The sequence below is a fragment of the Panthera tigris genome, chromosome F3 (assembly GCF_018350195.1).
Source record: "Panthera tigris isolate Pti1 chromosome F3, P.tigris_Pti1_mat1.1, whole genome shotgun sequence".
Taxonomy (NCBI): domain Eukaryota; kingdom Metazoa; phylum Chordata; class Mammalia; order Carnivora; family Felidae; genus Panthera; species Panthera tigris.
Window position 1 is genome coordinate 23,388,487 of NC_056678.1, and position 27,537 is coordinate 23,416,023.

Here is a 27,537-nt window from a genome sequence, read left to right on the forward strand (position 1 = left end):
CTCTTGCTGCCCCTCCCACGCACTAGCTCTCTCTCTCAAAAATAAATAAACATGAAAAAAAAATTTTAAATGAAGAGATAACACATAAAAAATGGAAATTAAAAACAGATATAAGAATCAAATAATTGTACAAAAATAAATACTATTGGAGATCAAAGAAGAGTAAGTTTAGATTGTTAGGTTAACCTCTCAAGGCTCTTTTTTTAATTTATGCTGATTATTAACATACATATATTAATATATATACTTCATAGCATATCCAAATGGAAACGTGTTTGTGAAAAAAAAATACCCCACATCATTGTTGATATAAAATATCAACTCAAGTAAGAAAATCAGAATCACATTTTATAAGTACCTGGGATTTCTGTGGTCTTCAAAATTCTAACAAATTTGAGATGATTCATCAGAATATTTGTGTCAATAACAATTAGAAGCTTTTTATCTGAAGCACTTTTTGCTAGAGAAAAAGAGTAAAGTTAGGATTTCATGGCACTTGATAAAAGACTTGTATAATAACTAAAATTTGGTATCATAGAACTTTGATGGTATTCTTAAGACAACAAAACAAAAACTGTTTAGACAACAAAAACAAAACTGTTTAATCCTTAAAGGGACAGTAATCAATGTTTAATTATCTACTAGTAAAACATCATGAATTGTTTCTGAGTGGACTTTAAATCATGAACTAATTTGCCCTGGCAGTTAACTATGCTCCCAAGCCCCGTTCTGCATCACTAGCAGCTGTGCACTTATAATTTATAAGCTAATTTTAATATACGGTGAGTGAAATGTAGTTGAAAAGAAAAACACGTGAAAGTGAAAGAAAACAGATAACACCAGCATTGTTATTTCACAGGGCCATTGTGAGGATCAGACAAATTAATGCACAGGAAAACACTTAGCAAACTGAAAAGTGCAATGTGACTGTGATGTAGCAATACTATTTTTATAAACACAACTCAAACCAGTATGCTAATAGATTTTGGATAATATCTATCATTATCTTCTCCCAGTGGTAAAATTGATCAAAACTTTACTACATAAATAAAAAAACCATGAGTATAATACCTTTGAGCAATTTGCATTATTTCTGATCAGTGCTTTACATAAGCTGACATTGTTAAAAGTTAGGATTAAGACCAAGACTAAAAGACAACTGATCATTGATAGCAGAATAATAGATAACTGTGATTACTGATGCTTGGCAAAAATATGGCCAACTGCCCAATAATGTGATGATAAACAAATATTTGACCAGATTCCTATAGCTAGAATATATCATACTTCCTTATTTCAAATGAGCACACCTTAACATCTTTCATCTAAATATTATAAAAATTGAATGTTCGCACATTAGGTTCCTAAGAAAGTACAGGAGATCATAAACATCATCATCTACATATAGGATATACCAGGAGAGGAATGTACATCATCGTCCACCAAGTCAATCTCCATGCTCGTTAACTCCCCGGAAGATAAAACCACAGGTAAATCCACACTTTTCCCCACACGTACAGCATGGAGCTCTTCCACTATCTGCATCTAAATAGCAAAAGACCCACAGTAAAATATTTTGAATTATCTCCTCTGCAGATTAAAAAGGCTGGAAAGCTATTAATTCTAATTAATTCACCGAAGATGAAATGGTTTGTGGGAAAAAAATTACAAAAATACGGAGGCCGCAAGATGAAAGAATACAGATTTATAAACAAAATGCAGGGTTTTAAAACTAGCTCTTCTCTTACTACTTCTGTAACCTTAGGCAAGCAAAGTATTTAACTTGGGTCTCCATTTGTTCACCTATGAAACAGGAATGTTAAATATCTATTTCCTGGTAGTAGTTTTGTGAGGACTGAAATAATGTGAAGTTCCCTGCACAAAACCTACTCCCTAGTAGCCCTTCAAAATAAGTTCATCCTCATCCCATGTTTTCACTTCAACGTACTCTGGGAGCCAACTATGTTTACATCTGGATGATAAACCTCTTCTTGCGATTTCTAAGACTGTTTATGAACCATCAAAAACTGAAATCTAGACTTTAAGACCCTTCTCACTTCAGGGAAGTAACTCCCTGATATATTTTGATGTGAAGGATTGTAAATATAATCTAGTTTTAGAGAAAGGGTGAGAAATCTTTCTTCTCTCAAGGAGTACCGACCCACAAGACAGAAAAATACAACTGACCATCACAAATAAGAAGTAATCAATATGGTTGTAAAGTCTTCTTCAAATAGGAAACTGCAACAAAGTGTTCCACGAATTTAATTTTAATATAGGACCAAGGAACATAAAATTCTATGCAATAATTTCATGAGAGTTAATCAGGAGATTCCAGCTAGGAAATGAAGGCAACAGGTTAAAAAAAAAAAATGCAGGCACTCTCATTTTCAATAATATTTTCATCTTATCGCTGATTAGAAAAATGAAGCCAACAAGTTAATATCACACTGCAGTTTGGCAAGCCTAGGTATAAGCATGCAAATGTGTGATAACATTAAATGAGAATTCATATAACTTGTGGACAGAGGCTCCATGCTCTTTATTAAAACCAGTTTAGAGCTTATTAAAAACAAAGACATAAAGGTGATTAAGTAAATTAAGTATTTTCCCAACTAGTTTTTCATGACTTCACAAACTTACATATTAGGTAGAGATATCACTGTTATTTTCATATTATCAAGGTTTTCATAGCCGTTTTTTAATCTATAAATATAGGAACTGTTTGACTTAATTTCATTAAAATATTCAAAGTAAATAAGTATATCAGTAACCTCTTGATCTGTATCTTGAATACTTTCAAGGGACACTGAAGAACATGGAGGTTCAAAACTCTGAAATGAAAAATAATTTCATTAGTTAAGGATGAAGTATATACCTAGGGTAGGGTTTGCAACGTTGGCACTATTTACATGTGGTATCAGATAATTCTTTGTGTTAGGGGTTATTATGTGCATTATGCTGTTTAACAGTATCCCTTGCCTCTACCCACTAGATACCAGCAGCACCTCTCCCTCCCAATCTTGACAATCAAATATGTCTCTATCTACTGAACAGCCAAATGCCCCCCCAAGAGGCAAATTGTCCCTAGATAGAAACTTCCCCTAAAATAAAAAAGCCTCATTCTGTTAAGTCAGTGAAACAAGGGGCACCTGGGTGGCTCAGTCAGTTGAACGTCTGACTTCAGCTCAGGTCATCATCTTGTAGTCTTGAGTTCGAGCCCCACATCGGGCTCTGTGCTGACAGCTCAGAGCCTGGAGCCTGCTTTGGATTCTGTGTCTCCCTCTCTCTCTGCCCCTCCCCCACTCACACTCTGTCTCTGTCTCTCAAAAATAAATAAACGTTAAAAAAATCTTTTTTAGAAGAAAGGTTAAGTCAATGAAACAAGATAGAAATTGTTTAACATTTACTCCTTCACCTAAAAATACTTGTATTATAAGAGTAGAACTACATGCTACCCTGAGAAACAGAAAGAACCATGACCAAGGTAAACAAGCTGACCTTCAATGGTGGGAAATTTTCACCCAGGAGTAGCTGACCCACTTGTAAGAGTGACATGACAGGGGCGCCTGGCTGGCTCAGTCGGTGGAGCATGTGCCTCTTAATCTCGGGGTTGTGGATTTAAGCCTCACATTGGGTGTAGAGATTACTTAACATCTTCTTACAAAAATAAAAATAAAAGTAACATGACAAAACAAAGGGAACCTAAAGATTATGATATGGCTGAAGGAGAAAAGCTAAAAAATGCCTAGTTGTCTTATACATGGGTAGAGCACCAGAGGTCTGTGTTTTAATTTTTGTCTTTCAACAGAAGTCAAAAATCTCTCCAATTTTCCACTGGCACTTTTGCTAAGCAGATGAGATTTACCTGACCCTATGTACAGGTAATAGGGAATTCAGCAAAAGCCACTGCTAAATTAAATCTTCTTCTAAGAATTCTGCAAAATAGCACCAAATTCACATGTATTTTACAGGCAGCTATATATGGTATAAATTACATATTCCCTTTAAACAAGTATATCATAGGTTGCTTTACTGGGAATTCAGCTTTCATCCTAAATTCCCAACGCCAGTCTTCATATGCTATAATACCATATACATCACACACATAGGCTCATTATAGCTTTACTGTGTCATGACTCTGGATTTTACAATCTCTTCTCCAATTGACTTTAAATCTCACCAGATCCTTAAGGTTCTCTTCCATTAGGAAGTGCCAAACAAGCCAGAGAATATTATCAGAATTTCCTACAACTCCTGATATTTAAAGTCCTGTTGTTCGTTTACATAGGTCACTACTACCCTTCACTCTCTTTGACCACAGGCCACTTCCAGTGACTTTAATAAATTTTCTATCACTTCTCCAAACCAAAAAGTTCAGGTCAATTGTTCCTGAAGACTTCTCCCTATTAAAAAAAGAAAGTCTCGGTGGGCATTTGTTTGCCTCCTCTTACCACACTTTATTAAATAAATGAACTGGGATACAGCCTTCCCTGGGGATGACAAAAAGGAGTATCAATAATGAGAGTAACAATGGCTTTATCTACTGGAGTGATTCTAAACTGAAAACCAGATTATACTGCTTCCCTGGTTATATTTCAGTGGCTCTCTACACCATCTAAGGCACACAAGGTAAAACAGAACAAATCTTTCCCATGGGATACAAAGTAGTCCATTGCCTGACCCTGGCTTCCTCTCCCACTCCCTCTCCTATATGCAGATTTTCTACACATCTCAACTGTAGTCATACTGAACAACTTAAGTCCCCATGTATGCTCTGCCATGGGACAATCTCATGACTTGGTACCATTACCACGCTGGCCCTCCACCCTGGGAGAACTCTTATTTCTTGCTCTACACACCCTTCACACCAAGCTCAAGAATCTCTACTCTGTCAGCCCTTCCTTAACTCACCCCCAAATTTATACTAACACCAGCCCAATTCTTAGGGCTCTAATGTTTATTTCACTGTATTGCAACTGTATTTGTCTACTAATCTGCCTCCTTGGGAAATTCTTGAGGGTAAAGATCATCTTATTCATCTCTAAATCCCTAGAAACTAGAAGTGTACCTGATACATAATAGGCAGCTTTAATTAATGTTTGATGAACTGTTGAATTGCTACCTCATAGACCTGTAGGAGGAGGATGCTATTTATAAAAGTGGCCTATAAAAAAATAAAAATAAAAGTGGCCTATGAACTATAAATCTCTGGACCATTAGTTTTCAACGGTGAGGGGAGGGTGCAAATGAAGGGGTCTCTATCAAAGGGCTATAAAATATAAGAAACAAAAGAAGGTATTTTCTCTTTGGAAAGCATAATGGGATTACTCAATAACAGGATTACCAAATCCAGAAAATAATAATTATTTCCTTGTGAAGTACACTCATTATTTTAGGAAGATAATTATCTATTAAAGAATTTGTGAGAAAAACAACAAACATAACGTTAGGAAGATTAACTACTGTCAATAATATGCTAAGGAGAATATACTAAGATAAGAACAATATTTACTTGCTGCTCCTGTGTTTAAAGGACTTTAAGTCAGATTAGATTGCTATCAAAGGAACAGTTTATAAGGAGTTTTAATGCCAAGAACTGGAAAGTAATCATGCAAAAACTGCTTCTCCTACAACTTAATTAATATTCATACTAAGTACCTCTTTTGATTTATGTGGTAATTCTATTTAGAGACAAAAAGAGACTGTAAGGTGTACTGCTGGGGCTTTCTCGTACTGTTCCTTACGTGCATAGTACAGGGGGAACATCAAGCAATGACACCAAAGTGTTCACTGAACATCTTGCAACTTCAAATTCCTTTCTTACATTTTCTCTAGAGAACTGGTTGTAACCCAAGAAAACTGGAGCTTTCTTTTAAGAAAGCAATAAAAAGAACAAACTCAACTGTTTTCTTCTTTGGACTCTTTCAGTTTCACTGAACGAAAAGTACTCTCTCCAGCTCTTCCAGCCTCCCTAGTTATAATCCCTCTGTGTCTCCTAGGAAGTATCTTATAGTCTTCGTTCCTAAAAGCAGGTAGGCTCAACTACCCGTTTATAAGCAGTCTCTAAACATCAGGCTGTCAGAAGTTGTGAAATTCCAAAGTTCTTAAGTTCTCTTAAAGGTAAATAATTCTAGGGGTGTCTGGGTGGCTCAGTCGTTTAAGTGTCCGACTTCAGCTCGGGTCTGAATCTCACGGCTCCTGAGTTCGAGCCTAGCATCGGGCTCTGTGCTGACACCTCAGAGTCTGGAGCCTGCTTCAGAGTCTGGGTCTCTCTCTCTCTCTGCCCCTCCCTTGCCCCTCAAAAATAAACATTAAAAAAAGTTATAAAGATAAATAATTTTATTTGCCACAGGAACGAGGCTAGAGAGATTAGGTTCTCCAACTAGTCCACACGTGTTGATTTATTGCATAATTTAGAGGCAAAAGAGATGTGCCAAACTTTCCAGGCTGGATCTCTGTATACTAGTTCCGTTTGCTTGGAACATCCCTGCTTCTCCCATCCTACCCTACCTGGCTTCACCTGAATAACTCCTTTTCATTCTTTAGCTCTCAGTTTAAATGTGACCCTGTCCAGCAAACCTTTCTTAAGTAGCCCCTCTACAGTGTACAAGGCCATTATTCCCTGGCTGTGTATTCCCATGTTAAGTGATAAGTACTTATTAGACTTAAGATGATTGCTTGTGTGTCTTCTCACATGAAGGAGTCTCTGAAAACAGAGACTGTGATTGCAGTGCCTGGTAGTGGCACTCCAAAACGACTCGTTAAAGGAATAGCTCTTCAGAAGAGTAACCTGGATGTTCCACAGTAACCAGGGTTAGAGAAGAGCCTAAGAGACGGTCACAGTGCTTTTTTGAAAGGACTCTCTGTAAGTGCTGCTTTCTACCTTTTCACAATTACCTTCTATTACCAAGTATCCTTGATACTTACTGGGATTATCTTCCTAAGGAGGTTGGAATTAAAAAGGTAAAATAAAGGAACCAACAAATATCTTCCTAAGGTGAATCCGCTCTCTGAGATCACTATTAATAATAGAAAAAACTCAAACCTGACTGTTATTAAAATTCTTTGCTACAACTGACATTCTCATTTTGCACCACCTTACCTGGATTGGGTTTTCACCAGAACCTGAATCATTACTTTCTCGATGCTCATGATGATATTTTCCTTTCCACTCATGTACAGCCTGTTTACATGTGGATTCTGAAAATAAACGTTCACTTTTGTGCCTAGTCAAATTTAATGAAGCTTGGGAACCTTTCAGTCTTTCTTTCTTCTCCTGCTTAGTCTTTGAATTGTTAGACTCTAAATTGAAGACATTCTCTTCTACAAGCTTCTGGAGAGTATCACGGGATTTTATTGGGATTTTGAAACTGATCTTCCTTCTTCTAGATTCAAGGGATTCCTTGATTATCTTGTCGGAATTACAATCCTGAGAAAAATGGATTCTCTTGCGTTTCCCCAAAACACATTTTTCAGAACTGTCTCTAAATTTCTTGTACCTTTCTTTCTTGAGTTCTTTCAACTTCTCCCCCTGAGTGAGTAAATGAGGCCATTGTTTTTCACTTGCTTGGCCTTCTGTTTTTGGTTTCACATCTTTGGCAATCTTAGGACCGCAAAAGTTTTTAATTCCATGGTCAGCCTTGCTCCTAACATTTGTCAATTTAATATCTTTAAAATTGTCATATTTAGTTAAATCTTTTTTAGTCCCATGTGAAGAAGGGCTCTGTGAGATAATTTGATTAGCATCGGAATATGATGCTTCCTGGAGTTTAACAGGCCCTTGAGGGGATAAAGAACTGATTTTTGGTCTCCTTCCTGGAGTGTCGGTTTCTACATTCAATCTGTAAAGCAGCACAGAAACCTAAGTTACATTACAGTTACACATGATTATATGTAATGTTGCACTGTATCTATCATTTTAGTTAGGGAAATGACAGAACTGGCTTGACACAAACATCATAAAAAATACATGACTACACTAAGAATGAAATGTAAAGAATTACTCTACAAATGGTGTTGGAATAACTGGTTTGCTATTTGGAAAAAAATCAAATTTATAGCTTCATATAATATCAGGCAATATGAATTCCTTACAGATTAAACACTTAAGTGCAAAATAATTACCATAATTGCTACACTTCATATTAATCCCTTAAAAGCCATATGGGAAAAAAAGGGAGTATTTATCCGATTTCTTAATAGAGAACTTCCTAAACTTCACAGCGGTGAGAAAAACTGCAAAAGGAAATAATAAACATAAATGACTATTTACAAGGCGACTGGCTGGCTCAGTTGGAAGAGCATATAACTCTTGATCTTGGGGTGGTGAGTTCGAGCCCCATGCTGGGTATAGAGCTTACTTAAATAAAACTTCTTAAAAAATGACTATTTACTTTAAAACTTTAACATACTGGAACACCTGAGTGGCTCATTCGGTTAAGCAGCCAACTTGGCTCAGGTCATGATCTCATGGTTTGTGAGTTAGAGACCTGCGTCAGGCTCTGTGCTGACAGCTCAGAGCCTGGATCCTGCTTCAGATTCTATGCCTCCCTCTCTCTCTGCCTCTGCCCCACTCGTGCTCTGTCTCTCTCTCAAAAATAAACATTAAAAAATGTTTTTGTAATTAAAAAAAACCCTCTAGCATATTGAAAGATAATAAAAATTTTAAAACTGGGAAATGGTATTTGTTATATATGTGACAGCTTATCAACCTTAGTAAATAAAAAGCACATCAAAAAGTACTGACTCTAGAATAGGACATAAGCAGAAAATTACTGGTGAGAAAAAGGGAATGGCTAACAGACATTTGAGAAAAAAAGTTTAACTTCCCTACTAATCATAGACATGCTAATGATAATGACATACCATTGTCTTCTACCAAATTAGCAAAGATTTTAAAATAGCATTAAGTCTGGCAATGGGTTGAAAAATGGACTCTCTCATGGTAGAAATGCAAAATGATGTAACAGTTCCACAAAGGAATTTTTGACAATATAATTAAGAATTCTAAAAATGTTCATATTCTTTGACTTACTAGTAATTCTCATTTTAGAAATCTATACCAAGGTGAAAAAAATTAAAAATGGACTAAAAACTTTTCTAAAATCCAGGATTATTTATAATAGCAAAAGTAAGGTAGTAAATACTAAAATTTTAGAAATGACTAAGAAATATGCTATTATATTATGGCCATTTCAAATGATACTTATGAAAGTTTTCAATGATCTAACAAAACATATTGATATACTGATATATCATTCAGCAAAACATATTGATATAAACATATTGATATACCATATTGATATAACATTCAGCAAAAATCAAGCAGGGCACAAATCTGTATATATAATGTGGTCTCAACAATTTAAATAAGCATAATAAAAAGTCTTGAAAGAAATGTACTAAAATGTTAAAAGTAGCAATAGCTAGAGGTGATATTTTCCTGCTTAATTAAAGTAGTATTACTTTGTAGTCAAAAAGAAAGGTGAAAAAAAAATCAATGAAATACAATCTGTTAATTCATATCAATAAATCCTTGAGTCCATTCGAGTTGACTGTCTTGAAAGAAATGTACTAAAATGTTAGAAGTAGCAACAGCTAGAGGTGATATTTTCCTGCTTAATAAAAGTAGATACTACTTTGTAGTCAAAAAGAAAGGTGAAAAAAAATCAATGAAACACAATCTGTTAATTCATATCAGTAAATCCTTGAGTGTGTTCGAATTGCCTGTCACTGTGCTAGGCACTGGAGAGGCAGTGGAGGATACATCCACTGAGTCCTTACTCCCAATTAGCTTAGAGCCTGGCAGGGGAAAAAGAAATAGTAAATAGGTGACTTCTCAAATAATTCATTACAAAAGAGCAAACTATAAACATCTCGGAGTTTTTAATAGGAGTTTCACCTAGGTCTTCATCTGATTTTATCTTCTATCTCCTCCTACAAAAAGACTACACATCATTATTTACCTGTTAGTAAATAATGATAAAATTTTAATTTTAATTTTAATAGGACTTTGTTTGGCATCTACTGGTATACCCGGTTTAAGATGCTGGCTGTATTAAAGAAAAATCAGGAAAACAACAAACAAAACATAACTCAAGAATTTTAATGGGACCCTGTAGTTCTCTGAGCACTTTCACATTCCTTATTTGTTCTTTATAACACTGTACTGCATCTTTTGTAGCAATCTATGCACTATGGTCTACATGGTCATAATTAATGAAAACTGAATACAATACCTTTTAAAAGGCCAACAAAATTAAATCTTAAAAATCATCTCTTATCAGCTAGTTTTGCAAAATGCTATATACTGTGATAATGAGGTTTTATACTTGCAACCCCAAAATACTAAAGTTCTGAGCTCTTTTTAGATATAAGTTAGACATGGAGCAAATACTCTTCATTTTTTTAAAATACTTATTTTTTTATGACTGACTTAGTGTAAAATCAATTTTCAGCTGAAGTTGAAACACCATTCTTGATGAACTCTTGTGATATAAGAACAAATGTGAAATTCTGTCAAAACTATTATTACACTTGTGTTATGTAAAAGTTTAGTAGCCATTTTAAATTTGACATCCTACAGAAACAATTTCTCAACACTAGCAGCTGTTAGACTGCTCTGTTGGTTATCATGATTTACCTTCAGGATATTGAATTGTATACTTACTTTCAACTTAGCTCAATTGAAGAATAAATTACTTTTTGGCTAATTCTGCCAATAATGGGCACTGCTGGTGGCAATACTGCCCTCTATCTAATAGTAAACCGAGGTACAACTTCTCACCTCTTCAACTCCTGGACTTAAAAAGATTTGGTCAATATTGATGATGCAACTTACCGGAGAAATCCCACAAACTGACAGTGCACTGCTCACAAAAATGCTTTCTGAAACTTTCAAAAGCAAACTTAAGATTGTTACCCTTGCTAATGTTTTCATTGCTGATACATCCATGTATACATCAACCATGGATCGAGAATTGTGGTAATGGAATGATGTTAAGTGGCTTTCAGGATGACAAAATTCTCTCTGTTTTTTCATCTGTACCTCAGCTTTCACTGAAGTCCCACCAATTTGGGGACCTTCCCTATAGGTGAATAGGGAGATTTTTACAGAAGATGCCATATATCATAAAGAAATACTTAGAATCTTGAGGCAAATAAGTTTGTTCACTTCTCCAATAAATAAATAACAGCAAATGAACCACTTTCTTTGCAGACAACCAATGGTTGTTAGAAGTTCTGCACTATTGATACTAATGTTTCCAAAGCACAGCTTTCTTTTGTCCAAGCAAACTTTTCAATATATAATAGCTTCTATCCCATATTGTTTAAACACATGATGAGACAGTTCTAAAATACCTACTGTGACATATAGTTTGTCTCTGACAAAAGAAAATTTCACATAAGTTACATCTAGAGTACTTATTAATATATGAGAATATTCAGATATTAACAATAAATCCAATATGCCACATATTACTGATGTTGTTACTCTCAGTAGATACGATGATAACCCACACAACATCATTGATCACACATGGATTCAGGAATGCAGAAATGTTGCAGTAGGCATTCAATTATTCAGCATTTCAAGAGCTAAAACCAAATAGCATATATTTTTTTTAACATTTACTCATTTTTGAGAGAGAGCATGTGCACCTATGGGAGACGGGCAGAGAGAGGAGACAGAGGCTCTGAAGCAGATTCTGCAATGACAGCAGAGAGCACCACAAACAGAGGGCTTGAACTCACGAACCACAAGATCATGACCTGACCTGAAATCAGATGCTCAACCGATTGAGTGACCCAGGCGTCCCCAAATTTTGAGTAAATACTAAAGCCAAGGTGAACTTCATTGCATCCTTGGAATACTTTGGATCCCACTCTCAAAATAATTCAACAATATTGCTTCTTCTTCCCCCTAAAGACAACGTGGACAAGGCTAAGGGGGTAGTATGTAAATTAGAAGTCTATTCATGCTCTTGTAACATAGATGTAAAATCAAGGGCTACAAAATGTGCCCTTAATGAGGCAAAAAGTAACCAGTGAAAAATCAAGCAGGGTTTTAGAATTAAAAAAAAAAAAAAAAAAAGAATACTCTATGATAAAAGGCATTAAAAATCCAGTTCAAAAAGTTTAGAAGGTGAGGGAGGAGCCAAGATGGTGGAACAGCATGGAAGTTTTTTGTGTGTCTCACGTCCATGAAATACAGCCAGACCAACAATAAACCATCCTGCATACCTAGAAAACTGATCTGAGGATTAACACAACAATCTTCACAAGCTGAACCACAGAATTCAGCAGGAATTCACCCCAAAAGAAAGAGTAGGAAGAAATGACACCCAGGGACTTAACCAACACAGATACAAGTAAGATGTCTGAACCAGAATTTAGAATCACGATAATAAGATTACTAGCTGGAGTCGAAAATAGATTAGAATCCCTTTCTGCAGAGATAAAAGAAGTAAAAGCTAGTCAGGATGAAATAAAAAATGCTATAACTGAGCTACAATCTTGAATGGATGCCACAGTAGCAAGGATGGGTGAAGCAGGACAGGGAATCAGTGCTCTAGAGGACAAACTTATGGAGAATAATGAAGCAGAAAAAAAGAGGGAGAGTAAGGCAAAAAAGCATGATTTAAGAATTAGAGAAATCAGTGACTCATTAAAAAGGAACAACATCAGAATCATAGGGGTCGCAGAAGAGGAAGAGACAGAAATATGGGTAGAAAGGTTATATGAGCAAGCCATAGCAGAAAACTTTCCTAACCTGGGGAAAGACACAGACATCAAAATCTAGGAAGCACAGAGGACTCCCATTAAATTCAACAAAAACCGACCATCAACAAGGCATATCAGAGTCAAATTCACAAAATACTCAGGCAAGGAGAGAATCATGAAAGCAGCAAGGGGAAGAAAGTCCTTAACCTACAAGGGAAGACAGATCAGGTTTGCAGCAGACCTATCCACAGAAACTTGGCAGGCAAGAGAGGAGTGGCAGAATATATTCAATGTGCTGAATCAGAAAAATATGCAGCCAAGAATTCTTTATCCAGCAAGGCTGCCATTCAAAACAAATGGAGAGATAAAAAGTTTCCCAGACACACAAAAATTAAGAGTTTGTGACCACTAAACCAGCCCTGCAAGAAATTTTAAGGGGCACTCTCTGAGGGGAGAAAAGATGAAAAAACAAACAAACAAACAAACAAAGACCAAAAGCAACAAAGACTAGAAAGGACCAGAGAACACCACTAGAAACTCCAACTCTACAAGCAACATAATGGCAATAAATTCATATCTTTCAGTACTCACTCTAAACATCAATGGACAAAACGCTCCAATCAAAAGACACAGGATAACAGAATGGATAAGATAACAAGATCCATCTATATGCTGTTTACAAGAGACCCACTTTAGACCTAAAGACACCTTCAGATTGAAAATAAGGGGATGGAGAAGCATCTATCATGCTAATGGTCCACAAAACAAAGCCAGAGTAGCCATACTTCTATCAGACAACCTAGACTTTAAAATAAAGACTGTATCAAGAGATGAAGAAGGGCATTACATCATAATTAAGGGGTCTATCCACCAAGAAGACTTCACAATTGTAAACATTTATGTGGCAAATGTGAGGGCACCCAAATATATAAATCAATTAATCACAAACATAAACTCATTGACAGTAATACCATAACAAGTAGGGGACTTCAACACCCTACTCACAGCAATGGACAGATCATCTAATCAAAAAATCAACAAGGAAACAATGGCTTTGAATGACACACAGGACCAGGTGGACTTAACAGATATATTCAGAACATTTCATCCAAAAGCAGTGGAATATACATTCTTCTCCAGTGCACATGGAATGTTCTCCAGAATAGACCACATACTGGGACACAAATCAGCCCTCAACAAGTACAAAAAGATCGAGATCATACCGGGCATATTTTCAGCCCACAATGCTCTGAAACTCGAAATCAACCACAAGAAAAAATGCGGAAAGGTAACAAATACTTGGAGACTAAAGAACATCCTGCTAAATAATGAATGGGCTAACCAAGAAGTTAAAGAGGAAATCAAAAAGTTCATGGAAGCCAATGAAAATGATAACACCACAACCCAAAATCTCTGGGATGCAGGAAAGGCGTTCATAAGAGGAAAGTATATAGCAATCCAGGCCTTCCTAAAGAAGGAAGAAAGATCTCAGATACACAACCTAACCTTATGCCTTAAAGAGCTGGAAAAAGAACAGCAAATAAAACCAAAACCAGCAAAAGACAGGACGTAATAAAGATTAGAGCAGAAATTAATGTTATTCAAACCAAAAAACAGTAGAACAGATCAATGAAACCAGAAGCTGGTTCTTTGAAAGAATTAACAAAATTGATAAACCACTAGCCACTTTGATCAAAAAGAAAAAGGAAAGGACCCAAATAAATAAAAATCAAGAATGAAAGAGGAGAGATCATAACCAACACAACAGAAATAAAAACAATAATAAGAGAATATTATGAGCAATTATACGCCAATGAAATGGGCAATCTGGAAGAAATGGACAAATTCCTAGAAACATACACACTACCAAAACTGAAACAGGAAGAAACAGAAAGTTTGAACAGACCCATAACCAGCAAGGAAATTGAATTAGTAATCAAAAATCTCCCCAAAAACCAGAGTCCAGGGCTAGATGGCTTTCCAGGGGAATTCTACCAAACATTTAAGGAAGAGTTAATATCTATTCTCTTGAAGCTGTTCCAAAAAATAGAAATGGAAGGAAAACTTCTAAACTCTTTCTATGAAGCCAGCATTACCTTGATTCCAAAACCAGACAGAGACCCCACTAAAAAGGAGAACTATAGAGCAATTTCCATGATGAACATGGATGCAAAAATCCTCAACAAGATATTAGCCAACTGGATCCAACAATACATTAAAAAAATTATTCACCACGACCAAGTGGAATTTATACCTGGGATGCAGGGCTGGTTCAATATCTGCAAAACAATCAATGTGATTCATCACATCAATAAAAGAAAGGACAAGAACCATATGATCCTCTCAATAGATGCAGAGAAAACATTTGACAAAACACAGCATCCTTTCTTGATAAAAACCCTCAAGAAAGTAGGGCTAGAACATACCTCAAGATCATAAAAGCCATATATGAAAGACCCAACGCTAATATCATCCTCAATGGGGAAAAACTGAGAGCTTTCCCCTTAAAGTCAGGAACAAGATAGGGATGTCCACTCTTGCCACTATTATTCAACATAGTATTGGAAGTCAGCCTCTGCAATCAGACAACACAAAGAAATAAAAGGCATCCAAATCAGCCAGGAGGAGGTCAAACTCACTCTTCGCAGATGACGTGATACGCTATATGGAAAACCCAAAAGATTCCACCAAAAAACTGCTAGAACTGATTCATGAATTCAGCAAAGTTGCAGGATATAAAATCAATGCACAGAAATCAGTTGCATTCCTATACACCAACAATGAAGCAACAGAAAGAGAAATCAAGGAATCGATCCCATTTACAATTGCACCAAAAACCATAAAATACCAAGGAAAAAATCTAGGCAAAGAGGTGAAAAATCTATACACTGAAAACTATAGAAAGCTTATGAAAGAAATTGAAGAAGACACAAAGAAATGGAAAAAGATTCCATGCTCCTGGATTAGAAGAACAAATATTGTTAAAATATCAATACTACCCAAAGCAACCTACATATTCAATGCAATCTCTATCAAAGTAACACCAGCATTCTTCACAGAGCTAGAACAAATAATCCTAAAATAATCCTAAAAAATCCAGAAAGACCCCGAATAGCCAAAGCAATCTTGAAAAAGAAAACGAAAGCAGGAGATAATCCCAGACTTCAAGCTATACCACAAAGCTGTAATCATCAAGACAGTACGGTACTGGAACAAAATCAGACACTCAGATGAATGGAACAGAATAGAGAACCCAGAAATGGACCCACAAACATATGGCCAACTAATTTTTGATAAAGCAGAAAAGAATATCCAATGGAATAAAGACAGTCTCTTCAGCAAGTGGTGTTGGGAAAACTGGACAGCGACATGCAGAAGAATGAACCTGGACCACTTTCTTATACACAAAATACACAAAAATAAACACAAAATGGATGAAAGACCTAAATGTAAGACAGGAAGCCATCAAAGTCCTCGAGGAGAAAGCAGGCAAAAACCTCTTTGATCTTGGCCACAGCAACTTCTTACTCAACATATCTCCGGAGGCAAGGGAAACAAAAGCAAAAATGAACTATTGGGACTTCATAAAAATAAAAAGCTTCTTCTGCACAGCGAAGGAAACAATCAGCAAAACTAAAAGGCAACTGACAGAATGGGAGAAGATAGTTGCAAACAGCATATCAGATGAAGGGTCAGTATCTAAAATCTATAAAGAACTTATCAAACACAACACCCCAAAAACAAATAATCCAGTGAAGAAATGGGCAAAAGACATGAATAGATACTTCTCCAAAGAAGACATCCAGATGGCCAACCAACACATGAAAACATGCTCCTCATCACTCATCATCAGGGAAATACAAATCAAAACCACAATGAGATACCACCTCACACCTGTCCAAATAGCTAACATTAACAACTCAGGCAACAACAGATGTTGGCGAGCATGCAGAGAAAGAGGATCTCTTTTGCACTGCTGGTGGTAATGCAAGCTGGTGCAGCCACTCTGGAAAACAGTATGGAGATTCTTCAAAAAATTAAAAATAGAACTACCCAATTGCACTACTAGGTATTTATCTAAGGGATACAGGTATGCTGTTTCAAAGGATCACGTGTACCCCAATGTTTATAGAAGCACTATCGACAATAGCCAAAGTATGGAAAGAGCTCAGATGTCCATAGATGGATGAATGGATAAAGAAGATACATACACACACATACATTTGATGGAGTATTACTCGGCAATCAAAAAGAATGAAATCTTGCCATTTGCAACTATGTGGATGGAACTAGAGGGTATTATGCTAAGTGAAATTGGTCAGCCAAAGAAAGACAAATATCATGTGACTTCATTCATATGAGGACTTTAAGACACAGAACAGATGAACATAAGGGAAGGGAAGCAAAAATAAGATAAAAACAGGGAGGGGGACAAAACATAAGAGACTCTTAAATATGGAGAACAAAGGGTTACTGGAGGGGAGAATGGGCTAAACTAAGGAATCTACTCCTGAAATCATTGTTGCACTGTGTGCTAACTAATTTGGATGTAAATTAAAAAAATAAAATTAAAAAATAAAAAATATTTTAAAAAATTTAGAAAGTAATAGTCAACGTAATGTGAAATTTATGACAGAATGTACTTCAACTGATAATAATATAAGAAGCAAAGTATCACAAAGAAAGGAGACAATAAAAAAAAAAGCTGAAGAAAAGCTAGAGGCAAGTTGAATTTTCACGTTTTTAGCAAACATTGAGTTTGTGAAGCAGAAATTTTATGTATATACTTAATGCCATTTTATCATTTTCCCATAACTCCTTATTTTCAGAGAAACTATGATCTCATACACTTTCATTATGCATACTTTTATACTTATTTGTACCGTATTAGTGGCAAGAAATGCCTTCACCACAAAATTCTCTGAAATTTTTATCCAAAGAACACAGAAACTAAAGAAAAATAATCTCCACGGTTCCTACCATTTTTCCCCAAGCTATCTAGTTGTGGCCATATCCTCTTTAATTAACACAGTTTTGAAACCATACCAATTCAATATGTACCACATTCTCTTCAGAGGTAATATGTAATTCATCTTTAATTTATAACATTTCTAAACCAGCCACACAACTTCTTCTATCACTATATGTAACAAAGTCATGAAACTTCTAAGGGTGTGTCAAAATCAAATCACCTGAGATAAAAATTAGCATTTTACTTGAAAGGGTCATTTACTTGAAAGCACAGAATTGTGACAAGAGTTTTTATTTCACTCAACTTTTTATTAAATCTACACTAACATTAAGAAAATTCAATAATGAGGGGTTAGCGTCGGTCTCTTAGTTTCCACTCAGGTCATGATCTCACAGTTTCATGGGTTTGACCCCCACATCAGACTCTGCACTAGAAGCAAAGAGCCTGCTTGGGATTCTCTCTCTCCTCCTCTCTCTTTGTACCTTCCCAACTCATGCTATCTCTGTCTCTCTGAAATAAAATTTAAAAAAATTTTTAAAAAATTAAAAAATCATAACCTGTGATATAGCTAGAAATATTTATATGCAAATCAGTACTAATCAAAGTAAAAAAAATTTGCAAATCAAAATATTTACTCTCACAATTCTAAGGCCCAAAAAGTAAAAAATATCAATAAAAAGGGGGAATTTACCTTTTCACTTCTTGTCTTCTTTTTATATCACAGTACAGAATGTCTGTATGATCCGATTTCTGAAAGAAAAAAAAAATGTATCATTTAGGAAATATAAATTGTGCACTTTTACCACAGTTACAGGGGAAAGAGACTGGGAGACAATATTTTTTTCCACACCTATGTGTTAGTGAATAGGATGACACAACAATTTATTTAATCCTTCCAATAAATCCTGTGAGATAGATAATATCATCATTCCCCTTTTACAGATAAAGTACCCAAGGCTCAAATACAGCAAAGTGTCTTTCTCAACATCACACAGCAAGTCAGCAGCAGAGCCAGGACCGAAACCAGCTGTGGCCACTATCTCTACTCCCTCACCCTGTCTCTCTATGTACTTGGGACACGGGGCCTCGGCACAAGGGAAGTAAGAGAGAAATAGGATATAGTCCCTGTCCTAAAGACTTTAAAGAATAGAGAGAAGTAGAAGCACATGCACGGATAACTTAACGAACGGACATACCTCAGTGTCAAAGCAGAAAAATGCACAATAAGTTGTAAAAGAATTCAAAACATCAATCACCAAGACTTGGAACATACTTAAGAAAAAAGATGGACAAAATATATGCTAACGACTGAATATAGATGGGATAAAGATGAATGAATTAAGGAAAAAACGTTTTCCCAGCTAAGAAAGCTTAGGCATTCTAAGAAGCTGCAGACGACTGGCGCACATTCAGCAGAGAGAAAATAAACCAACCTACCTAGAAACAGAAGGACTATTTTGAGGAAGAAAAAAGAGAACTGGAGAGTTAAGGTGTGACTGAATTTAAGAAGGTCCTAAATGACAGACTAAAAAGTGAGTGAAGATTTTTCAACAGAGGAGAAATATGATGAAACCTATGCTTTAAGGAGATTAGTACAGAAACAATCGATTCAAATAGCAGTGTCACTGTACAAAAACAAATTCTTAAAAACAGAATTCTACATTCACACAACTTTCACAACTACTTTCTCTCATTACCTGCAAACCTGTAGCTATCCCCACATACACCTACTTTCAACTTGAATGTAGTTAAGCACTTCACCAACCACCCCTGAGCTAGCTTAATGTGTTTCTAATTATTTATGTGACTCTGGACTTGGCTCTGTCGCTATAAACAATTTTGTGTCCCTGGACAAGTCACTTAACCTTCTGGATCTTAATTTCTGGATCTGAAAACACAAACACTACATATCTGCCATCGCTATCTCACAAGAATATTGTAAAGCCAAATACAATCATATATGGGACGAGACTTTTTAAAACTATCTTAATTTATATCCATGTTGTCTGATCCCACATGGTAGGTTCTATTTTTCTTCCTCAAAATAGTCCTTCTGTTTCTAGGTAGGTTGGTTTATTTTCTCTCTGCTGAATGCACTCGAGTCATCTATAGATTCTTAGAATGCCCACGCTTTCTTAGCCAAGAAAACGTTTTTTCTTTAACTCATTCATCTTTATTCCATCTATATTCAGTCGTTAGCATATATTTCGTCCACCTTTTTTTTCCTAAGTATGTTCCAAGTCTTGGTGATTGATGTTTTGAATTCTTTTACAACTTATTGTGCATTTTTCTGCTTTGACACTGAGGTATGTCCTTTCGTTAAGTTATCTGTGCATGCGCTTCTACTTCTCTCTATTCTTTAAAGTCTTTAGGACAGGGACTATATCCTATTTCTCTCTTTCTTCTCTTGTGCTGAGGCCCTGTATCCCCAGAAAGAAATGAAGGCCTTGATTAGTGCTTTTTGGTGAGAAGGAAGAAAAAAACCAAACACTGGTTTATTTTTTTCTATTGGCTATCATAAAGTATAAAGAAAATATGAGTAAAAAAGTCGTGGGGGAATTTATATCATAAACTTTCCAATTATACATTAAAACTTTAATATAAATAATGTTTAGAGTTAGTTATAGTATATGAACACTTACCAGTTTTCTCTTCTCTGATGAAACAGACCTTACACAGCAAGCTGAACTAGGAGAACTTGAAGCTTTTTTCTCTTTCTTATCCTAAGAATGCCAAGTGGAAAAAAGGAAAGAAAGACACAAAATATAGTGTAAGTGTTATTTAACCATTGTTATTATAAATTAATATTCTTTCTATATTAATAATAACCTTCAGGGGGGGAAATGTTTAAAGGCACACATCCTTTGGTAAGAGGGAGGGAAATTCAGCCAGAAAGAAGGCAACTAGAAATCAGAGGATCTAGATGCTCTTGAATTAGAGATGAGATAGGATACAGGTGCTACAGCAGAAGACAGCTGATGGCTCAGATAAAGGTACGGGGAGGTGGCACTGCCATGGTGGAATTCAGTCTTTTATAAAGCAAAATCATACATCCAGTTATGTTTCAGTGGATCCAAAACTCAGCAGACCCGGGACAAACTCTGAGTACCTAGAATGTACCAAAGCCATTCTAGACACTGGGGACAGATTAATGAACAAAAGCCCCTGCCCTCATGGAGGTTAAAATTTAGTGCAGGAATTTACAAATAAACAAGTAATAGATTTAGTGTGGGATGATGCGATGGAAAACAATAAAACAGAGAAAGAAGGCAGGAAGGGCTGGAAGGTGGGGGTGCAGGTGGCTGCAAATTTAAACAGTAGTCAGAAAAAGGCCCCACTGATAAGCTGACATCTGACTGGAGACCTAAAGAAGTGAAGGAAAAAGCTGCATGAATATCTAGGGAAAGAGCTTTCAGTTCAAGGGCAAAGCCCCCGAGGCAGTAATGTGCCTGGCTTGTTGGAATAATAGCAAAAAAACACAAAATGGAGAAAGCAATGAGAGAATGAAAGGAGATGAGATGGGGAGAGCAGATTGCTTTGTTGGCCCCAGCTAGGACTTTAGCTGTTACTCTGGGGGAAATGGAAGACCACCAGAAAGTACAGAGCAGAGGAGTGACATGATCTGACTTACATCTTAATAGGATCATTCTGGCAGCTTGCTGAGAAGAGAACATGAGGAGGCAAAGGTGGCAGCAGGGAGATAAATACGAAAAGTACTGGGACAATCTGGAGAAGCAAGCTGATTGTCTGGATCAAGGTGACAGCAGAGGAGGTAGTCAGGCTCTAAATATATTATTAAGAGAAAGCTGATAGACTGGATGCAGGTAGAGGATGATGACCAGGACTTTGCCCCAAGCAACTGAAAGAATGGAATTGCAACTTACTAAATTGGAAAAACCGAAGCTGGGCATTTGAAAGGTTATAGTTTAAGAAGATGAGGAATCAACAGAGGACACTTCCAGGCAAGTCACCAGTGTGGAGGAAAATCAGGAGAATATGGTGTTTCAAAAGTTAAGTGAAGAAAATGTTTCAAGGAGAAAGTGTAATCAGCTATGTCAAATACTGCTGATGGTTCAAGTCAGATGAGGTCTGAAGAGCAACAAATGGATTTAGCAACATGGAAACCACTGCTGCTGGCTTTGATGAAAGCATATTTGGAGGAGTGATGGCAACAAAAAGTCTGATTCAAGGAGATTAAAAGAGAATAGGAGAATTGCAAACGGCATGCCAATTATCAGTGCCAAATAGAAGATACATAAATCAAAGATACCATAGTACTGTAAGGCCATACTCCAGGGTCCCCTTTCCAATTATCCCTATATCTGGGAGGTCAAATTAGTAATCAGATAGTTAGTAAGAAAGGAACAAACATCAAAAAGTGTAATGATCCTTAGTCTACTTTATCCAGGTGATGTAAAAGCCTTATGAACTAATCTGCTACCACAGAAATCACTTCTATAGTGAATATTCACCTTTGCTAGACTTTAGTCTCTCATCTTGGATGGTACTATAGCATACACATTGTCTAATTCTGATGATGCACTAAGCAGACTATTCAGAGAGTTTATAATAAAACTAATTGCAGGGTTTTCGTTTGTTTTGGTCACATAAATCATGTTTCAGTCTTGTTTCCTAGAGATAACATTTCACTCAATTAATTGGGACACCCTAAATTTCATCTGCTAAAATACTTCTAGTTTGCCTGGGTGGCTCAGTCGGTTAAGTGTCCAACTTTGGTTCAGGTCATGATCTCACATTTTGTGAGTTCGAGCCCTACATCGGGCTCTGTGCTGTCAGCGCAGAGCCTGCTTCAGATCTTCTGTCTCCCTCTCTCTGCCCCTCCCCCACTCATTCTCATTCTCTCTTTAAATAAATAAATAAACTTAAAAAACAAAACAAAACTTCCAGGGAGCCTGGGTGGCTCAGTCAATTAAGCCTACAACTTCGGCTCAGGTCATGATCTCACATCTGTGAGTTCGAGCCCCATGTCGGGCTCTGTGCTCACAGGGCATAGCCTGGAGCCTGCTTCAGATTGTGTCTCCCTCTTTCTCTGTCCCTCTCCTGCTCTCTCTCTCTCTCAAAAATGAATAAACACTAAAAAAATTTTTTTTAAAGTACTTCCTAAGGTAATGTGTTGAGAGTCACAGAGAAAGGCACATGGTGAGCATGCCGTCCCTACCTTTAGCCTCCCCCGCACAGGGTAGCCTATTCTGACTGATGAGCATATAATCTTATCCAGTGCTGAGTAAATGAAGAAGGAGACACACAATAAAGGTATAATGGTGAGTTATTTCTATGTAAAGGAGGGCCTAGAACTCAAGTCAGGAATGACTAGGCAAATTACATACCTCTCTAAGCCTCAGTTTTGGCATTTGTATAATTGGGATAATAAAGTACCTACTTCACAGAGTTGTGAGGAATAAATAAAATAATGCAAGAATGGGTGAAAAAAAAGGATGGGAAAAACAAATTACTTCTGTGTCAGAAGGGCAAAACAAAATATTTACATAGCTCATTTTAAAACTGAGGTATTTTTTTCTTAACACAAAAGTGAACTGCAAAAAAAGGTATCTTTGGGTCAGTAAAGCAAAATTCTTACTTCTAGGTCAAAGTTGGGTGATGCGGTGCTGCCTTTTCTCCGAGACTTCTCTTTTTTTCCACAAGATTCTTTGTTGGACATTTTGAAAAGCTAAAATAAACATTAAAAACACATTACGTGCGTGTGTGTGTGCGTGTGTTTTACCACCACCACCATAAAATACATTAGAAATTCGTCTTCTTTCAGTTATACAAAGACTGGAGTTTTACAAAATGATTTCCATTTTCTAACCATTCCCAAGACAACAGAATTCTCTCATTGTTCCACTTTATTTCACTTACAGTTTCCCTCATAATGATCTCTTCCTCTACTTCAGTTTCATCTATCACCTTTTTTGGAGTGACTCTCAAAACTGTGCCTGTAGCCCTGATTTCTCTCCCAAGCTTCAGATCACCATTTTCCAACTGCCTGCAGAACTGCTGTATTTTGCCTTACCTACACCTCAAAACCAGTTAGTCCTAAGTCTTTACTCTCCTGACACACCCTCTACACTCAACTCAGTGTGCACCAGAAGCTTCCAGTGCTGGAATAGAAAGCCTAGGGGTTGGAAATATCATCAGGTCTGTTGGAACGGGAAGATAGACAGGAGTCTAGAAGCAAAGCCCAAAGGAGAGTTTATTGCTGACAGTGACACATATGGGGACTCTGAACATAAGAAAAGCTTTAGAAACCAAACAATTGCAATTACTCATGGTCAATCATGACCACAGTAAGTGAAGTTATATAAAATAATGCAAGTATACTAAATCAAACTTTTAGAATGCTTTGATGAATGTAGAGAGAAAGAAGAAAAATGCTGATAGCTAACAGAAATGCTAACAGTAAAAATTAACAAGAGCATATTCAACATAGATTTCCAAGCACTGATCCTAAATCGCCCAGAAATTTTGCTTTGTAAGATAATGTATGGCAATAACTGAATTCACAGTTGTGCTTCCAGATGAGAGTAATAATCTTTTTCCTTCTCTTACTCCGAGGATTCTATTCCATGTTGGGGAAAGGTATAATAAAAAAACAATAACTTCCATGAAATGAATTGCTTCAAGACAATTGACTACTTATAATGTTACCTTTTACAATTTAAACTGACCCAAGTTAGTCTTATGTCACTGCTTTGAATACAAAAATAAGCCCAATTAAAAAAAAATCACTGAAGATAATGGACTATCCAAGCAAAAACACCTACATGTTTACCATGACACATGTTTCATATTTATAATGGTGTGAAAGTCATGTTGGTTTTATGAAAAAATATAAGCTCAAAAAGGGGAGACTTCCTGTGCTGGCCAGCCTCCAAAGTGGCTCCTGATGATCTCTGCTGCCTGGTAATTACACTCTTAGGTAGTCCTCTCACAATAAATAGGGCTGACCTGTGTCACCAATAGGAATTGCTATATGGCATACGTGGCTAAGTTATATAAGACACTGTGGGTTCTGTCTTTCTCTTACCCTAGGGAAAGCCAGCCACCATACCATGATGACTTTTAAGTAGCTCATTGAGGCCCACCAGTGAAGAACTGAGACCTCTTGCCAAAAAAGAACCAATTGCCAAGCATGTGAGTGAGCCAGCTTTGAGGCTAATCCTGAAGCCCTAATCAAGCCTTTGAGTGGCAGCATCCCTGGCTGATATTTTCACTGCAACCTCATGAGACTCAGAACCAGGTACCCCAGAAAGCCACTTCTTAATTTCTGACACACAGAAACTGTGAGGTAATAAATACTTGTTGTTTTAAACCACTAAGTTTTAGGATAACTTAGGCAGCAATAGATGAGTAATATGCTCAATATAATTCTTCAACTTTTAAGATTCTTTTTTTAAGCTGTCTCAAGAGCACAGACCACACTTAAAAGTTCTTATTGAAATTCCCAGAGTCCACACACTAAAATCTAACCCTTTCCATCTTCTGGTTTCCAGCTGATATACTGAATCAAGCTTTCAATTAGCCATCTAGCCTTTTAGAAATTAAAAAAAAAACAACAACAACAATGTTTGGATGATGCACAAATATAATTAGCCACTACTTATTCCTATAAGATATAACTTTAACAGTCAATCCATGGGTTCAACTGTTTCCATTAAACTGGGGAGGAGGGAAAAAAAAAACAAACCAACCCTCCAGATACACTTCCTAACCATTGGGCGGGCTGGGGGGGTTTGGAATGTGGCAACTAAATTCCTATTACACTCTTAAAGTGCTAAATAATCACACTTGCTCTCACCTGGGCTCTGAAACAAGTAGGAAATAAGGAGACCAATGAGATAAGTAGGCATTTAGTATCAGATTTATTAACTAAGAAAACCGAACTGGAAGTGTGTAAGTGTGAAACTAAAGGGGGCTTCCTTCTCCTCCCCTGCTGCCTATAACATTCGGACCAGTCCCAGGAGGAGCAGCCAGAAAACTCCAGCTTTCCTCTGCCTGCCCCAGTGGTTCTGAATGAGTGAGGCTTAGGCTCAAGCAGGCCAGAGAGTAAGACAAGTACTGGGGCCAGGGGACTCACTGGGCAAATGCTGTGGGGAATCTGAATCGCATCAATCAAGTGACCTAAAACTCAACACACTCACAGCTCTGGTTATTAAGTCTAAATACAAGCGTAGGGCGCGCGCGCGCGCACACACACACACACACACACACACACACACAACTTCCCTACCCACAGGACTCTTACAACCACAGGGCAGTGCTGATAATAGGAATCTGAGGTTAAAGCAAAATAAAGACAAAAGGAGAAGTGTTCAGGTTACGGTGTGGATGAGGGTGCGACAGGAAGCGCAGACTCCAACTCTAAGTCAACCAGACTGGCAGGCAAGCTAGTCAGCAGCTCGTAAACCGCCGCGGCCCACGGGCTCCGCAGAAACAAACCAGACCTTTGCTCTGAGCGAGGGGCAGCTCGAGAGGCTGACCCGAGCCAGAACCACACCCTTCACTGAGCTGGCTCATTCCCCGGATCCGCCCACAGAGTCACCCCGCCCAGGCTCGAGGGGCCCCGGAATCCTCCGACCAGCTGGCCATCCGCTAGGGTACCCGTGTGAGAGAAGTGGGAACTTGCCCAGCCAAACGTCAATTTGCGCCCCAGTTACCTTACTCGCGCCCACGAAGGTGGCAACTCCAGAGGCCCAGGACGTCCCCTGGTCCCGATGCCCGCTGGGAAATGTAGTTCTGCACTCGAACCAAGACTTTTCTACTCGAACGCTCCGAGCGTTTGTTTAGTTTCGCGTTTACTTCCTCCAAGGACTTGGAACTCGGGCTCCGCCCCAGGTGGCGCACTGCACCCTGGGTATTGTAGTCTTGGTTCGCTTCCGTGGTTGACGGCTAGAACGGAGACGCACCGCGGAAGCGGAACTCTGTTACCTCATTGGATGCCGCCCCGATACGTTACTGCGCAGGCTGTGGTGGCGTCGTAACGCCTCGGGGAAAGGGAAGCGGACGGCACCGCGAATTGCTGCCTCTGGCTTTTTATTTTTCTGCTGACAGGATTTGGTCACTGGTTCTTCATCTTTTGTCTGTTGCACGCATCCAGCCCTCCCCATTTGCTTTCCCACTCCTTGGATCCAGCCCTCTGGGCTTTCACGCCAGTTCTCTCACCCCGCCGTGAGCCCCTCCTGGTCCCCGGGCGGGCCTGGCACGGAGGCGGTAACTATGGAGAATATGGCGGAGGAGGAGCTGCTACCCCAGGAGAAGGAGGAGGTGGAGGTGGCCCAGGTCCAGGTCCCGACCCCAGCTCCGGCCCCGGATTCGGCCCCGGCCCCGGACTCGGCTCCGACTCCGGCCTCGGCTCCAGCCCCAGCCCCTGCCCTGGCCCAGGCTCCGGCCCTGTCCCCGTCCCTAGCCTCTGCCCCTGACGAGGCTGAAAGCAGTAAGTGCAGGAGGCCCAGATCTTTCTGCCGCAAGAGAAGCGAGAAAGTGCGCCTTGCTGGGGAGTAGGGGAGGCCCTTCACTGGGATGGTTTTTATGGGGAAAGGCAGGTTTAGGGATGTGGGGGGAGGAAGGAGGGACCCGTGTAGTGGGTGAAGCGGGTACAGAATGGGAGAAGGCATCTCCAAAAACCTCGAGGACATCATGGTAGAGGATTTGTGGAGGCCAGGGGTGCTGCAGATAGAAGGAAATGATGAGGTTGAAGGCTTTTTCGTTAAAGGGGGTCTTTTCTGATAGGAAAATAGGAAGTTACACCTAATTTGGTAGTTTCCCTCTCAGCCCCGTCTGCCATGGTTCACGAAGTCCTTCGAAAAGTGACATGGTAA

The 27,537-nt window shown here is 38.0% G+C and overlaps 2 protein-coding genes across 9 annotated transcripts in view; one reads left to right on the forward strand and one right to left on the reverse strand.

The window, feature by feature from the left end:
• The window catches only part of SWT1 (SWT1 RNA endoribonuclease homolog), a 105,578-nt gene extending 79,042 nt beyond the window's left edge, over positions 1–26,536 (reverse strand). For all 7 annotated transcript variants that reach the window (XR_006213907.1, XM_042976123.1, XM_042976122.1 and 4 more), the window contains exons 1-8: positions 26,377–26,536; positions 23,298–23,387; positions 20,341–20,421; positions 18,390–18,448; positions 7,106–7,844; positions 2,775–2,834; positions 1,416–1,545; positions 359–460 (exon numbers count right to left, since the gene is read on the reverse strand). Coding sequence is in view for 6 of the 7 variants with exons in the window: in XM_042976123.1 (XP_042832057.1) it covers positions 359–460; positions 1,416–1,545; positions 2,775–2,834; positions 7,106–7,844; positions 18,390–18,448; positions 20,341–20,421; positions 23,298–23,378 (1,252 nt within the window). In the remaining variant the exon portion in view is untranslated. The remainder of the gene's footprint in view (positions 1–358; positions 461–1,415; positions 1,546–2,774; positions 2,835–7,105; positions 7,845–18,389; positions 18,449–20,340; positions 20,422–23,297; positions 23,388–26,376) is intronic.
• A 140-nt stretch (positions 26,537–26,676) lies between these two features.
• The window catches only part of TRMT1L (tRNA methyltransferase 1 like), a 40,869-nt gene continuing 40,008 nt past the window's right edge, over positions 26,677–27,537 (forward strand). Inside the window, exon 1 of one of the 2 annotated variants that reach the window (XM_007096231.3) lies at positions 26,677–27,152. In XM_007096231.3, coding sequence (XP_007096293.1) covers positions 26,936–27,152 — 217 coding nt within the window. In that variant the 5' untranslated portion in view covers positions 26,677–26,935. The remainder of the gene's footprint in view (positions 27,153–27,537) is intronic. The other variant, XM_015543843.2, reaches the window with a different exon arrangement.